The sequence below is a fragment of the Gracilinanus agilis genome, chromosome 3 (genome assembly GCF_016433145.1).
Source record: "Gracilinanus agilis isolate LMUSP501 chromosome 3, AgileGrace, whole genome shotgun sequence".
Lineage (NCBI taxonomy): Eukaryota > Metazoa > Chordata > Mammalia > Didelphimorphia > Didelphidae > Gracilinanus > Gracilinanus agilis.
Genome location: NC_058132.1, coordinates 230,412,210 through 230,429,613, shown reverse-complemented (window position 1 = coordinate 230,429,613; position 17,404 = coordinate 230,412,210). Strand labels below are relative to the sequence as shown.

At 32.6% G+C, this 17,404-nt stretch overlaps 1 protein-coding gene across 1 annotated transcript in view; it reads right to left on the bottom strand.

Moving 5' to 3' along the window:
- CALCRL (calcitonin receptor like receptor) overlaps positions 1 to 17,404 on the bottom strand; it is a 115,798-nt gene that overhangs the window by 7,273 nt on the left and 91,121 nt on the right. The window contains exons 9-14 of the mRNA XM_044669722.1: positions 12,979 to 13,105; positions 11,012 to 11,165; positions 9,745 to 9,805; positions 9,587 to 9,653; positions 4,677 to 4,895; positions 3,247 to 3,288 (exon numbers count right to left, since the gene is read on the bottom strand). Of these exons, the coding sequence (XP_044525657.1) occupies positions 3,247 to 3,288; positions 4,677 to 4,895; positions 9,587 to 9,653; positions 9,745 to 9,805; positions 11,012 to 11,165; positions 12,979 to 13,105 (670 nt within the window). The remainder of the gene's footprint in view (positions 1 to 3,246; positions 3,289 to 4,676; positions 4,896 to 9,586; positions 9,654 to 9,744; positions 9,806 to 11,011; positions 11,166 to 12,978; positions 13,106 to 17,404) is intronic.

Sequence of the window (17,404 nt, the reverse complement as noted above, 5' to 3'; positions counted from 1 at the left end):
TTTACTTCTTTCCCTTCCCTTTCCCAAATAAGAGGTGAAGGGACTCAAAATAATAAAATGGTTAAAGTAAAAAGGTAGATGATTCTTAATTGGAGGGAAACAATGATAGAGATGAAGGGTGTTATTGCATTTGGATGGACAAAGGCTTTTCTATGGGAATGATCAAGTCATACATAGAAAACTTAGTATACAAATGGTTACAATTTTTCCCATGATTATGTATTATGTTATTTGTGTATATGTGCCTCTAAATCATTTTGATAGAATGTAAACTCCCTGAGGATAAGCTGTAAGATAGAAAGCAAAAGGGACCAAACAAGGGCATTTTTATGCTGACTAGTGACGTGATTATAATTGCATAAAATTAATTTGGCATTTATGTCTTCATGATACAAAGGAAAGATAAAAAGCAAAGAGGCCATCAAGATGACTATTCATGCACAAATGTGAATTTTTAACTGTAGAGATTAAGAGGAAACGTTTTGTGAGATGTGAAGAACTGAAGGATGTGCCAGTAGTTTCATTCAAATACTTCAAAGACTTGTAATTTCCAAGGTTCCAATTTATTTAGTGCATGCTGGAACATCATAGTGTTTTTGTTTCCTTTTGTCCACAGGTAAAGCTGTAGAGGAGCTTGGGGAGTGATGTGAGATTTTATTTGGTATTGGACTTTAAAAATGAAACGATTTAGGATAGATAGTCATGAACCTTAAAATATTTTTTAATGTATAAGAAGATATAATGTTAGGGGCATAACATATACAGTCTACAAATATTTTGCTTTACCAACAATTATGTAGATTGCATTTTAAATAAAAAGAAAAGACTACCTGGACATAAAAAGTGATGGTCAGAATAAATCTCCAGTGTCTTATCATATAAAAACACAAGGTGTAAATATTTACTTCCTGGTAACATTGCCTATTTGAATTTGATAGTTTGGGATATTTTCACATGTATATGAGCTTTCTGATCTGTTTACTTTTCAGTTTATACTCTCTGACAGCCAGTGCCCTTGCTTCCTTACTTTCTGCAGTTCATATGGTTATTTACTAAACATGATTTGAACTTTGGGTAAAAAAAATGAACTTCTATTCTTCCCAATCATATTCCATATTTATCCTTCTCATTACTATGGTTAGATGAATGGATTTTGATGACTCTACTGCCTCTGCATATATGAAGCAAAACAAAGCCAAGTGACCTGATGTAATATCTGAAGAGTATTAAGTTTGAGAGCCCTTATGTCCTGTTTGCTCTCTCCTGGGCTTCAAAAGATAATACATACATAATATATGCATGCATGCATACACACAAACACATATAACACAACCTTCATATACATATGCATGTATAAAACATACAAATCCCTTATACATTACCTATATAGCACATACACACATATAGCATCTATAGATATATAACAACCCTCAAATATATATCTATATCCAAACATGCGTGTATATGATATACAAGAGTATACAAGATATCAGGGTTATGTTTTATATGTGAGTGTATATGTGTGCTTATGAATGTGCATTTTGAGGGTTGTATGTGTGTATGTAAAATATATGTCTGACCATGTCTCTGCACTACTCAGTACTCTCTAGTTACTACCTATTAAATCTAGGATTGAAAGCAGACTCCCTTGTTTGACATATATAGCCCTTCCCAGTTTATTTTTCCATATTTATTTTATATGATGCCTCCTCACATAATTTACAGTTTGCCCAAACTGGCCATCTCGCTGTTCCTAAAAACATTCTATGTCTCATTTCTGTCTCTTTGCACAGGAAGTGTCCTTTATCTGGATTCTACTCCCTTCTCCTCTCTGCCTCTTACCATCACAGTCTAGTTTGTGCCAATTTCTTAATGAGGTCTTTCTTCATTACCTCCGCTAGAAGTATCTTTTCTAAACAGTTATTTATTATATATTTTACACACTAAGACATGTATTTGTGTATAAAATATATGTGTATATACATATATGTGTGTGTAAAATATATAAACTTCCCCCTTTGAGAGGAGGGATTTCCCCTCCTTCCTTTGTATCTTTACCACATAGCACAATACTAGACACGTAATAGGCACCTAATACATAATTTCTGATTGTTTTTCTTTTTCTTCCTGGCTAGGGTTGTCAAAAGTTGGAAGTTCCCTCTGCCTCTATGGGCATTCAAAATTGATGCTTCTACCAACCTACTCTTGCTATAAGAAGAGAAGAATAAGAAGGGTAGCAATTATGTAAATAGCATGTGTAACATTTTTCTGTATCTTTCTTTTAGTTTGAATAGGAACAATACTCAGTTTTGCATTCTGTTTCATCCTCTCTAGGTGAAAGTAGTCTATCCTGTATTGTGATTCAAGTGTTTATTTTCATAGGAAGGCAAATTAAAAACCCTCCCATTTTAGGGGATTCTAAACCTCTTAGTTATGCAAATTTAAGACTCATATACTTTTGTGACAACTTTTTTCTTCATTTCATTAACACATTATGCTTCTTCTAAAATTCCTGACTGACAGGTAAGTTGTTGACAATAGATTGCAACAAATTCTTATTTAATTGAAATGTCTGCTATTTAAACCCTTTCTTTGCATCTTATAATCAATACTAATTCTAAGGCAGAAGAGTGGTAAGGGCTAGGCATTAGGGGTTAAGTGGCTTGCCCAGAGTTACACAGAAAGGTAGTAAATGAAATTACATTTGAACCTAGGACTTCTTGTCTCCAGACCTCCCTATCTTTCCACTGAGCCACCAAGCTGCCCTTAATTCAAATAATTTTTGAAGCACAAGTTCTTAAACTTTTTTTTTGTCTCATGGACCCAAAAGTTAGTAAAAAAAAAGGGGGGATTCTTTTTAGCCAAGTTAATGGAATCTGCAAAATCTAAGAACTCTTGGAAGTCTGTGAATTTTAAGTTAAGAAACCTGTATTTTATTTTTTTTCTTTTATTATTTTTTAAACCCTTACCTTCCATCTTAGAATCAATACTGTGTATTGGTTCTAAAGGAGAAGAGTGGTAAGGGCTAGGCGATTGAGGTTCAGCGACTTGCCCAGCTGAACTTGAGGCCAGATTTGAAGCCAGGCCATCCTGTCTCTGGGCCTGACTCTCAATCCACTGAGCTACCTAGCTGTCCCCCAAGAATCCCTGTTTTAAAGAAATCTATTTAGTAAGAATTATTTTGTGTTCCCTTTATATTAAAAAGAAAATTGAGTGTTAGAAATCACATAAAGGTGGATACTGTACCTCACCATTAAAAAAGCAGAAAATTGTGGAGACCAAAAGACCCTGTAAAACAAAACAAAACAAATTTCACTTTTTCATTAAAAATAAAACCAGAGAATTATGGGAAACACATATGTATATATATATACATATTAAAATATTCAAATTAAAAAGTTTTAGTGTAAATGTATACATTCCTAATTTAACTGAATTAGAAACACAATAGGAATCACTGTACAGTACATATTTAATCAAAAGATTTATGTTTTTTTGGTTCAAGTAATAAAAACAATAGCTAGGATTTATGTAGCACTTTAAGGTTTACAAAGCACTTTATTCATTATCTTATATATTATCTTATATACTCTCTCCACCAAAGTAGGTTACAACCTTTCACTTCTTAACAAATTATCTTCAAATGTTGCATGGCCAAAATAATTAAAAATTTGGTGACCAACCTTCTAGTAATAGGTCTCTTTGAAGTTGGCAGTGGTGGCCCTTTGATGACATATGTCCCTAGGACAACACATGATGCCTTTCCATCTAGAAGATACCTGCCAGAGCTTGTTTTCTACTGATGTGTACTCTGAGAACCCAAGTTCAACTCAGGTCATCATGAGGACTGAATACATGATCAGTCAGGCAAAAAAGTGAGGTAACATTTTAAACACTTTAAAAGCAGAATTCCCAAAGTAATTCTGTCCACTTATGGTGAAATAAACTAGATAAAATCTCTCTCTATCTTTGCTACACTCTCAGTCAAAAAGTAAATAAATAATGTGAAAGCTACAAAAAAGTCTCTAATCCCCAAATAGTATGATTTTTACATATATCATTAGGTAGTTCTTAAACCTAAGTGATGAGATGGTTAATCTAAGTCATACAGGAGAGAGCATATCTCCTATTATTTTTCCTATTATTTTTACCCCCTTTAATGTCCTTCTACCAGGTAATGAGATATATATATGAAAATCTGAATTGGAAGTTTGGAAATGCGGGTCATTGGGGGGTTTGTAGTAGAGGTGCCTAGACTGTGCTAACTCAAGTATTACCTTGAAAATGATGTGGCATCCCTATACTTAGCGTCATTCTCAACACAGTTATGTTTTACATGACTTCTAAGTGACAAAGAATTTTTCCAGTTCCTAGTGAATGTTGAATCCTTTCATTGAACTGCTAAAGCATGAGTACAATGTGGAAAGGGGTTGGTGACTTTGACCTTTCCTCGACTTTGCAGAAATGGTATTCCATAACCCAAAGGAGTCAAAATGATAGCAACAATAATGTTGTAAAAACAAAACATTTGGAAAGAAGAGAATATGCTCAAGTTACAAATTTTCATAGAAGGCGGAATAGCGAGAAATGGATCAATAATACGCATGTGTGAATGAGCAAGTATACTAAACTATTGAATAGCAGAGATGCTAACAAATCCTCCAATAGTTTTGTACCTGATAATGCATGAGGATGTGCATAATATAGTCATATATTTCTTCTGCAATTAGTCCTCCTGGCCTCCAAGGAATTAACACAAATTCAATTCCAAGAAGGGGCACAAGAATGAGGGTTGCTCTTACTGCTTTCATGTACAGATTTGACTCTGCTTGGTGAGTCACTTTTAACTTGGTGATAAGGACTCGCACAATGTTCAACAGGAAGAAGAGGTTCACCTACAGAGGGAAAAGTGAAAGTTGTGAAGTTACTTAAAGCATCATACTAGTATCATTTCTTAACTTACGCTAAACTGATTTTACATGTGTAGGACCATGGAGCTAATACATCATGCATACTTTATAGCTACAATAAATGAGGATGTGTTAGGTCCAAGGGTTCCATGAAGAAGCATGGATATATAAACTAAAAGTGATTTTTAAAAAAAGGGTAGATGGTTTTAAAATAACATGAAATTATGGTAGAATAGAAACATCTAAAGACTTTAGTTGAAACCACTATTTGTCATGCTTCATTATATTATTTTCAGCTGTGTTTACAGATTCTATAGTTGTCTAAAAGCCTCAAAAATGGGGTATGTTCAGGTCAAACTATGCAAACTGAACTTAACTGGACATAGACAAGTCCATATAACAAGAAATTCGTTTCTTAGTATTGTTCTGAAATCTGAATCACGTATTGAACAGTGCATAATTACTAGTGCTAATGACTAGAAATTCAATAAATTTCTGGTGACACTATTCATTTGCCTCCTGTCTCCCCCACTAAAGGATTATGGCTTTCTCTTCCTGTTTTCATTTAGTTTTCTTTATTCTCATTTTCAACCTCATCACCCATGATAATTTCAAAAACCTTCCACATATCACTGGTATTATTCCCATTAACAATATTAGAGACTCAATACAGTGCATCCCAAAGCACAACATAGTGATACATAGGCATATTCACATTCATAGTGTAATTTGGAAAACAACCATGGTAATATTTTATGTAACATGGATAACAACTATCTGAGATATAGTATGATATTAAAGAGAAGTATTGAACTTTGCATCAGATAGTCTGGGCTTAAATTCTGCCTCAGCTATTCATTAATTCTATGATTATGGATGCATCACCCTCTTAATGTTTCAATTTCCTTATCTTTAAAATAGGATTAATAATATCTGTGCAGTTATAAATGGGTTCCTATAAAAATACCATTCAGAAACCTGAAAAATCTATAAAAACATGATTTTGTAGGATCATACAAGGCACTGGGTCCAAATCCCTAAATTTGCTAAAGATGAAAGAGAGAGTTCTTATTGTTGAAATTTACTAATAAAAAAAGACACTATGAAAAGAAGTCAGGCATAAAACCTAGTCTCTCTCTCTCTCCTCATAGAAATTAAGATAGCATACACAAACTAATAGACCTCAGTGGAAATGCCACCTTGAAAAGCAAAATGACTATAAATTCAGGCATATTACTGAAGACAAAAGTAGAGAGTCCTTATGAGAACTGTAAGAACCAAAGATGATATCAAATCAGCTGCAACCTCAACACTTTCAATTTATTATCTTTTGTAGGCATATTCTGTGGTTCTCTTTTTACTCAATGGAAAATATTACCCACCATTAAAGGATAACAGAAAACGTGATCATGAATATAAACATACAAATAATAAATGTGGAATAGTAAATTTAGGAAAATGTACACATATGCCTTAGCTAATGTCCCTTATGAAGATAATGGTAGAAACATGGTAAATTTTGTTGCTATTCTGTGAGGGAGGAAAAAAACCCATATTCTGGTTGAGTTGCAGATTTGTCTTCCTAGTTCTTATATATTTTTTTAAAGAATCTGGGATTATAATAGGGATAACAAACATACTGGGAATAGAACTAATATTTTCTTCTTTCCAATTTATGAATTGATGTTTTGAATTTAGTCTGAAAAATAGTTCCCATGACATTCTCTATGTAACATCAATTTAAAGATGTCAAATAAATTCTTTCTACTGCTCTATAAAAGCACTTTGACTTATTTTTAATAAATGAAGGAACTAGGAGGAGAAATATGATTATCAAAAGAAATGCATTTAAAAAAGCATACACTTGAGGAAAAATGAGTATTAGATGAAAGCTGACAGAATAGAAGTAAGAGATAGAAAATAACTAACCTTTACAATGATTTTTGCTATAAGGCAAGAAATGTGAATTTTTCATACAAAAGGTAGAAGGCAACATGGTATTTGAAAACATGAATTATTCATTACATCTCTAAACTTTATAATACTTTGAATAGGAAAAAAGGAGGCTTCCATATCATTTTTTACCATACTGAAAACTACATTTTTGACCTCTCCAGTCAGTACCTTAAAACAAGGCTGTGGGACAGACCATATTTTCACATAAAGGGGGACAGCTTTTCCATCTCTTACTCCCTCCACCTCGACAACTACATTTGAATGAAATTGTAATTTTTCAGTGCAAGTTCTCCTGTGAGATTCCCTCTAATAATATAGATCTGTAACCTTTCTGAAACATGTAGTCCTACATATCCCAGTTGCCGAGAACAGTGAGATTTAGAGTGACTTACCTGGAATCATATATATGTTTCAGAAGCCTATTTTGACCCTCAAATTTTCCTCCATCCTAGATTTGCTCTCCAATCACTACACCATGCAGTCATATTTCCCCTTTACATTCCTAGATTATTTCTTTCCTTTAAAGAAAGTAGTTTCAGAAAAACTCTTGTATATAATTGCATTACCTTGTCATATTTTTTTATGAGTGATAATTTATACCTGCTACTCTATGGAAATTGGAACTCAAAACAACATAATAAAGTGACAACTTTTTTCCCCACCAAAGAAGGAATTCCTTAAAATCACCTAGTACTTACTTCAAAAAGTTTTCAGCTATTTTTTTGTCCTATTGGTACATTATTGTATTTCTTTAGTATGAAAAATCAGGCCATGTTTAATGGAGTGTGAAAAATGTGCTTTGGCAGGCTAACTGCCTGAATAAGTCCTCTTTCTTCTTTATTGGATATATGCCTTTTTCAGTAAACGAAGAAAACTATATCTTTTTGCTTTCACTTCTCAGAAAATATCCTCATTTTAATGCCAAATTCTTCATACATAGATATTTGCAAGTTAATTTATATTACATAGAGCAAAGCATCATCCTAGGGAAATAGTCAAAAAGTCATGCCTACGAAAGTTAGATACATAGGAAAAGCAGACTCATAAGCTGAAATACTGAATAGTCTATAGGCATAATAACAAAAGACTATTTCCTTCAAGCTGTGGAGCAATGTTTTTATTGATTTGATAAAGATACATAAGGACTAATCTTTTACTCTAAGTATCATCCTCTAAGCATCATATAGTTTATATAGTACTTTATGGTTTGCAAAACCCTTTACATATATCATCTAATTTGATCCTCACAATAATCCAGTGAGATTGGTGCTATTATTCTCTTTTCAGTTGAGGAAACTGAGGAATGGAAGTGTTTTGTTACCGGATTCATATCTTTATGTTTTTTATCTCCAGCTATTTTGCAAGATCTCGAAAGTCAAAGACTGTGTGTTCTATTTCTTCTCTATCTTTCTGCGTTGACTATGAACATATCAGTACTGGATAAATATGCATTGGATGAATTAACAAATAACAACTTTGTGACCTTGAGCAAGTCATTTTACCTCTCTGCATCTCAGTTCCTCTAGCTTTAAAATTAGGAGGTTGGATTAGGTGACATCTGATATCTATCCCTTCTAGACCTAAAACTATGGTTCTAAGAATTCAGGTGCATTTCATTAGAGACTAAATTACTGAACTATATTAGAATATTACCTTTGTAAGTGGAAAAATGGGTTATACAAACTCAGATAGGTAGGAATCATTTAGACACTGACATGTCTTTCTCTTTCAGCCTAGAAAATCTGTACGCTATCCATCTTTGCCTACTTGTGATTATTTACATATGTAAAACATATGTTATATATACATATATAATATAACCAATATTGCATTATATATATTGAATATGTAAATTACAAATAACACATACATTTCTTACATGGGTGATTATGGCATCATGCTGTAGTGGAGAGTAAGAGTGAAATTTGGAAACAAATGACTTAGATCTGAATTCTGTTTCTAATACGTACTAGCTATGTGACCCTATACAAATCACTGAACCTTCCTGTATCTCAATTTTGTCATTTGTAAAATAGGGATACTCTTCTTACACGTACTAACCGGCAGAACTGTTATGAAGAAAGGGATTTGTAAGCATTAAAGAATTATGTAAAATGTGAAATAATAGAATGCAGTCCTGAAAGCTATCATTCTATTTCATTTCTTTTCAATGGATTCATGACATTATTCCTTTAACTTTAAAATGTTATGATGGATAGAAATGCATTCTCTTATTTTTAAGTGTTATTAAATCTCTATAAAAGAAATCTTTCAAGGATTTTTCAGATTTTGATATTTATATACCTCACATTTTTCATTATTGGAAACTTCATACCTCTTTTACATAACTAATGTTTTTAACCTATAAATTACATTACCTTCTGAGATGATGTCAAGAGATAAAAGATTAATGACATAAACTGTAGGAACTTAAAGTACTATATGTAATTTATAAGGAGTATAAAATATAATCATTCTCTCTTCCAACATATGAATGTCCAGGTAAGAAATTGCTTTTTAAAAGTTTGTTTACCTATTGAATGCTATAATGCTAAATTAAGGAATAATTTTGTGGAATATAAATATAATTTTTAAAAATAGTAGAAAATCAATTTTCTTCAGTATAATATTTTCTTAATATCTAAGAATGTAGTATAAAGGCTAGAAAGGTGCATCAAATAAATGGAGAATTAAAACATCTTGCTAAAAAAATAACTTACCAATAAAGCTGCACAAATTGGACCATGGATGATGTATAGGAGATGAGTATCAGAACTGATCCAGCAACTAGGCAAAAAAAAAAAAAAGCATAGAAATGAATGCAAAAGATTGATTTTCTTAGATTCATAGTAAAGATCAGAAAGAAACACTGCCTTACTTGTCATTGTAGTATAAACTTCTTGCAATAGCATGTAAACAGGCAGGTATCAGTGGGAATCCTGTCAAGATAAAAAGAAAGATTTCAAAGAGATGACTTTTCATTGGAATTTACCTTCTAAAGTGGATATTTCTGTAAAACAATGCTAAATTGCTGTAGGTGCTGAAGAAATACAAATTTTATATATATATATATATATATATATGGAGAGACAGACAGACAGACAGACAGAGACAGAGAGAGAGATACAGAGACAGAGACAAAGCGACAGAGAGACAGAGACAAAGACAGACAGAGACAGAGAGAGCATCTGTAGTCCATACTCATTAGTGATTTAGTACTTTTACTGTTCTGTCTCATGGAAGTGGTTTTTCTTTCACAGTCTTTTGTCTTAACCCAGCTGAGATATCTCCTCATCCATTTCCTGCCTACACTACTTTGGTATTTCTCCATCCCGCCATCCCAGAAGGTGCATTTTGTATCTCGCTAACCCCAACATTTTTTGTAGTAGTGTTTAAATTTTTAACTAAGGATCATTAGGAGCTGTGGCAAAATTAGATAAAGAAGCTTTAAGTACAAAAGATACATTTATGTATTGGAAAAACCAGTACAGCTGAGAATCCCAAAGTAATTTAGATTGTTCCAAATAAGAAAAACAATATGGTTTAGATTTTGATAAAGCTGGTCTTGAAAGATAAGGCTATTACTTCTCTATAGTCTATCGAGTTTAAAGGATAATAATAATCCACTGTAGTCTACTATATGCTACCAAGGTAGTTTTGCTCTGATACTAAAATGGACATGAAATAGGAAAAAAAAAATTCCTAGTTAGGGGAATCTCCCCACCTCCTTCACTTCTTTGAAGTATTGAGAGCCTTTATTATTCCTAGGAAGGGTATATTTCTTGATTCTGTAAACTAATAATCTTTAATTTAGCAAAGGTAAATCAATACACTCCAACTTTGATAGAAAGAGGCTACTGATTTCTAACAATGCAAGAGAAATAGAATAGGAGGCTTTTTTAATATGATTTTGGCTAGAGGACTTCTGAATTTCCTTCCAGTATTGACACTGCATGATTTCGTGTCCAGGTCAAACTGCTTTTATTTATCCTCATTAACTAAGAGGAATATTCTCAACTGAATGATTTCTCTAATATAATCATACAAAACAATGTAACTATAATGGCAAGCATAATGACAAAACAGTGCATGTTGGAGTGGGTAAAAAGGAAGATGTACGGACGTAAGTATGCAACAGTACTTACCCCAACCAAGAAGATAATACCACATCAAGTGCTGTTTTTCTGCAAACACAGCTACTACAATGAGTGTGTGGAGATAAATGCCTTCACAAAGCATCCAAAAATAATTGCATCCCAACAGGTAAAGATGAATGAATTGAGAGATTTTGCAACTCACCTGTGAGAAAAAGAAACAGATTAAAAATAAGTTATATCCTTATTTATTTCTTTAAATTTTATTTTACCATATATGTAGGGACTAAAAGCTACATATTTATTTCTGTATATAATAAGAATTGTCTAATTCTACATCTGAGATTGTTTTAATGCACTAATCTGCCAACATACTTATGTACTATATGGTGCTATATATTTCTGTTAAAAATTATTTTGTACTACAATAGACAGCTATATTACACATATTATTCTTAAACACATATAGTATACTTGACAATTTTATGATAGATTTTATGATTATATATATAAAATGGGAAGATTTTAAAATTTCATTCTGGTGAGCAGAGCCTACATGAACTTAGACCACCACTTATTTCTAGTAGAAGATTTTATGACCTGCTAGTCCCAAAACCTTCTGGTAGTCACACAGGTAATAGTATTTCATAGATTCAACTAAATCAGTCTTCAGATAACAGACCTATGGTCTGTCACTAAATTTATATTTAACACTGAGGTGTCAGAATGAAGTTCCAATTTGTTAATGTTATAAATTCTTATAACCTGATTTAGTTATAGATCTATTTTAAATTTAAATATATTATATCATAAAATTAAATTCAATCATACTAATATTGAGAAACATCATGATATAGTAGAGAACTGAGATCTGAACCATACAAACTTGAGTTCAAGTCCTAACTATTGGATGTCTTGCTGTGTGACCTTACACAAGTCACTTACCTCTCAGGGCTCTAGTCAACTTTTTACAAGTTATAGAGAAATTAGCAACATGCATTTGTATATGGTATTTCTTCCTGTGAAGTGCCTTGTGCTAATAAAATCAAAAGCCTAGTTGCTATCCCTATTTCATCTTGATAAATAAATGTCTGTTTTCATGTTTTGGAAGATGAATCACAGAGGATTTTCAAAGAATATAAAATAATTACTTTATTGTACAAAGTTATCAGAATAATTTCAAACAAATAATATAATCATGTCTCATTCTTAGAAAGACTCTGGCTATACTTATATGGAACTTAAAATACTGAAGAATTAAAAATCTATTTCTGTAATAGGATGTCACCTCAACAAAATATCAAAGCATGGTTTGGGCCTCTTTTAAATAATAAAATCATAACTAATTTGGTAACATACAAATATAGCCTCTGATGTACTCCATGAAAAGTTTCCAAGAAAGATTCCAAGGAAGAAATTCGAAGAAAGAATTAAACCAAAACTGGTGCATGAGTGTGAGGTGTGTATATGTGTATGTGTGTGTGAATGTGTTGTCTAAATCCACAACTTTTTTTATCCAGTTTGCCAATTCTCTCTGTGAAAAATCCATTCACTAGTGCAAATTTGTAATTTGTACATTGAAAAGAATTGCCTGAGTTGTCTTGAAATTGTGTCACCTAGCTGCTCAGAGTTCATAACTGAACCCAGGACGTCCTGACTCAAGGGCTTTGCCTGGATCTAATTCCAGAATCTTTTGGTATTTGATGTGACATAAAAAATAACACATCACAATTCTAAAAGCTAAAGTTGCAGTTATGCCTGTAAAATGAATTGATAACTCATTAAAATATTTAGATAAACCGAAACAATATTGTTTTATTTGAATATTTTAATAATAATTTCAGTATTCAAATGTATTTTCAAATACAAACCTGTCATACTGCTAGATGAATGCAAATATTCTCTGTACCTTAATTTTTAAAATGTACACATATTTAAATTTCTGTAAACAATTAGCCGGATGATGTGTGTACATATATGTATTTTTTCCATAAATAAAATACTCAAATCTTACTTACAGGATTGGTTGCAACTAATGCCTGGTTGTTGGCCACAGCAGTCAGCCAGATGATTGTGACAACAGAGTTACAAACAAAAGAGAAGAACAGATTTTTATGCAGAGTGATCCTCTGGCAGCTCAAACTCCTGAAACATAAGAAAAATCATAAAATAGTTACTTTATTCAGATTCCTCTGTACTATAATTCTTATTAAAGAACATTTTCAAAGGGGCAGTGTGGTGCAGAGAAAAGAGGACTGAATCTGGAGGACTCCTTTCAGATCCCATCTCTGATTGCCTCTTCCATTGTGACCCTGTACAGTTCTACTTGACTCCTTAGTTTCAGTGAGACTTTTACTGAAAAACCCATTTCCTCATGTATAAAACAAGAGGACTAGAGGACTTCCAACTCTAAGTCTATGATCCTAAAATCAATTATCTAAAATCCATCATGGGTTAGATGTTTAACAACAACAACAACAAAATCTTTCTCGGAAAGTACTATTTAAAATTAGTTTAGGGAAAGCAAATAAAAAATCTGATATTCTAGATAGAGAAAAATGAGCTAGGAATGCTTATGCATTTATTCACATTCATATATAGAATATATATATATATATATACACACACATATACACATAGGATAATGTATGGAGAGACAGAGAGAGAAAGATACAGAGTCAGAGAGTCAGAGAGAAACAGAGAGAGAGATAGAGAGAGACAGAGAGACAGAGACAGAGGCAGAGAGAAGAGAGAGAAACGTTTTTCTCTATCAGTCACACTCCTATAAAAATTTATGAATAATTAACCTAAGGCTGAAAATGGATTTTGGGTGCTGGGCACAGTACTCACTACGCTAATATTAGTTTTTACAACAAACTTCTTTGCATTTATTAATAGTTATCATCAGAATGTTGGAGATTTTATATATACACATATTATTGGAATGATATGAAAATAGTTATTATTAGAGTGATATGAAGGGCCAGGAACAATTTTATTTTTGCCTTTTTATCTGTAGTATCTATACATAATAGGCACTTAATAAGTGCATCTCATTTAGTGGAATTCATGGATAAAAAGTAAAAAAATTAATTAAGTAGGTATTTTGTCTACACAATTTTTTCAGTGTGTGTGTACATCCTGCTGACAATACATAGTGATGATAGATTAGATTTTTGACTTGTCCTTTAGACATGTTAACAACATGCAGACAAAGGCTATATTTGCTAACCTAAGAAAACAGAGGCTGGTTTTTATTAATTTTTCCCTTCTACTTTGGCCAACATATTTCATTAGAGAGTTTTGTCCACATTGTAACTCAGTCACTTTTAGTTATTAGTCCATGATGAAATATCTGAAAGTATTTTTGGAGATTCTGGTGGGAAAATTGACTTCATAATATACATAATATACATAGATAACTTAATGAAAAGATGTTTGGAAATTGTTAATAATATGTCTATACAGAATTGCAATAATATACATTTCAGATCCTATCAGACAAAGCAGTTCAAGGAGTTGAGCCATAATTCTGTACCTTGTTTTCCCACATGTCAAATGTATCTCTATCATTTAGACAGGATCTTAAAAGTAGATTAAGGAGGTGGGTATTCAGGCAGCACAAAGGATTGAAGTCAGGTTCAAACTGGCCTCAAGACACTTCCTAACTGTGAGAGCATGGGCAAGTCACTTATTCCTAATTGCCTAACCCTTGCCATTCTGTCTTAGAAGCAAGTCTAAGACAGAAGGTATGGATTTTTGAAAAAAGAAAAGAGATTAAGTGGAAAATCCTAGTTCATGACATTTTAAATTCCTATTACATAGTGAAATGCCACAAAATATAATAATTAATAATTGAGATTATGTGATGGTAAACTTGACAGGAAAGAAATTTGCATTTCATTTTGAAAGTATTTAAATTCTTTTAGGATAGGATTTGTAGCTGGAAGAGATAATTGAATTCACTACCCTGCTTCAGATTAAGGAATTGATTCCAAAGAAGTTAAACAACTTTTGCAGTTTTTCATAGCTGGTCACAGGGACAAGATTTAAATTTGGTTTCTCTGACTTCAGTTTTAGTTCTCTGGATACAGAGCTGTCATTTTATTAAATAATTCTTTTTGTTACTCTTAGATTTTCTGTCAGAATTCCTGGCACATGTTAGACTCTTAATTAATGCTTGTTGACTTTACTCATCAGTTCTTGAGAGTTAGGTCATCTATGTAAAAAAAGAAATAAAAGGCTCTTGTGGTATAATTCTTGATCATTTTCTTACATTTCAAAATTAGGAGTGTGGTCAAGAATTTTCATGATCATAAAAACAAAAACAGCACAATATAGGGTAAAAGCATTGAATCTATGGTCAGAATATATGAGTTTAGGAATCAACTATTTTCTATTTGTAGGAATTTGGATAATAAGCTTAACGTCTATGAGAGTGCTGTTTCCTCATCTATACAATGAAGATAATGGTATGTATCCAGAATTTTATATCCCTCAGTGTCCTGAATGAAAGGATCTTTAAAGATCTTGAAATGATTTGACAAAGGTCTCATAGTAAGTTAGTGGCTGACCTCTGGACTTAAATCCATTTCTTTTGAATCCCAATGCATTCCTCTTTTTTTCTTTACCCCCAAAGTCATGCTGTCAGAGGCAAATGAGATAGTCTATACCAGACTGCTTCACTATATGAATATATTATTTAAATTCATATTAATTTTAATTAATTAGATTTCATTTATATTCACGTTAATTTATTGTAATGCTTAAACTGATTAAAATTTCAAAACTAAAGACCTCTTTAAATTAAAATTTATAATAATTCAGGTGTCTTGGGCCAAATTATTTCTCTATCATTTTTTTGAGGAAAAGATTTTTAACTATCTGCATATTATAATGAAACTTGTTACATTGTCCTTAGTATATTGTTTATATGAAAATGAATAATGCTGCGGTATGAAAATTTCTCATAAGTAAACACAATTCTCTTCCAAATGCTGAACAAATCTGATTAGCAAACTTTTTTCCTTAAAGAAAGTCCAAAGGCATTTTTCAGTTGCATTCAGACTGGACAATATTACAAAGGTGCTAACACCCATAATAGCTTTATATGTCTTTTAAAGCCCCTGAGAACTTGGCCTCTTCCCACTTTGCCAGTCTTATACCTTGCTCATCTCTGTATACTTTACGATGCCTTGACACTGACCTCTTTGCTGTTCCTCACACATGAGATTCCATCTACTTCCTGACAGCAGGCATTTTAACTAACTATTCCCCATGCCTACAGCATTCACCTTCCTCAGCTCTGCCTCTAGCTTCCTTCCTTCCTTCCACCTAGTGTCTCACTTTCTGCAGGGTGCCTTTTCCCAGTCAATGCCCTTTAATCTTAATGCCTCCCCTCTGAGATTATCTCCACTCTTTTGTGTACTTTTTTTTTGTATCCTCAAGCCTAATACACTGCCTGCCATATAGGAGACCATTAATTATTGCTTATCGACTTTATTATAGCCCTGTGGGAAAATGGACATCTGAAAAATCCAGTTCAGCATAGCCTAGCTTTGGGGGAGGGCAATTATTTGTATTACAAAAGCATACATCTCATTCTCTTATTGTGTTTAAGATATTAATAATTCCCTTATTAATAAATTAGCCTTGCACACAATTTTTTAGGAAAACAGGCATTGCATAAAGCCTCCCACTACAAAGAAACTATGACTATAGAGTTAAATTATTATAGTCACACTTTGTGGATATGTAAAATGCAAATATGTAAAATTGTCTATAAGGGAACTCTTTTATCTCAAGCAATAGATAGCATGAATTTATTTTCTATAAATGACAGAAAGAGCCAGGAATTAGTAACATACTCTGAAGTGGTTTTGTTGTTTTTCCCTCTGTGATGAGGATCCTACCCCCCACCCTATCCCAAAACCCTGTGATGGATGATGTTTTTTTTTTAATTATTATTCTGGAGGGTGTAGGTAACAAATGTTAATGTTGAAAGAAAGGCAAGCAGGAAAGCAAGGACCATTTGTGAACCATGACAAATAGCTACGTGCACAAGTAAGTCATGAACAACTTGGACTTAATGTCTGAATATGGGTAAAGTCTCAATATTGTGTCCAGGAAAGGCATCCAGCCCTGAGAAGGTCATATCTAAGGGTCATAAAGCAGTTCTTCCTGTGAAGTATCCAGCAGCACCTGCAGCCCTCCATCGTTTCCCACCCTCATCCTCACATGAGCAGGCAGGAATAGAGGAACAAATATTGGAAATAAAAATGTAAGTGAACAGAAAAAGAAAAGCTTGTGAAATAAAAAGTATTTGAATAGGTATTATCTCCATATTGATAGTTTTGTATTAGGAAGAAAGAAAGAAAGAAAGAAAGAAAGAAAGAAAGAAAAAAGAAAGAAAGAAAACAAAAAATGAAAGAAAGATGAAAAAAG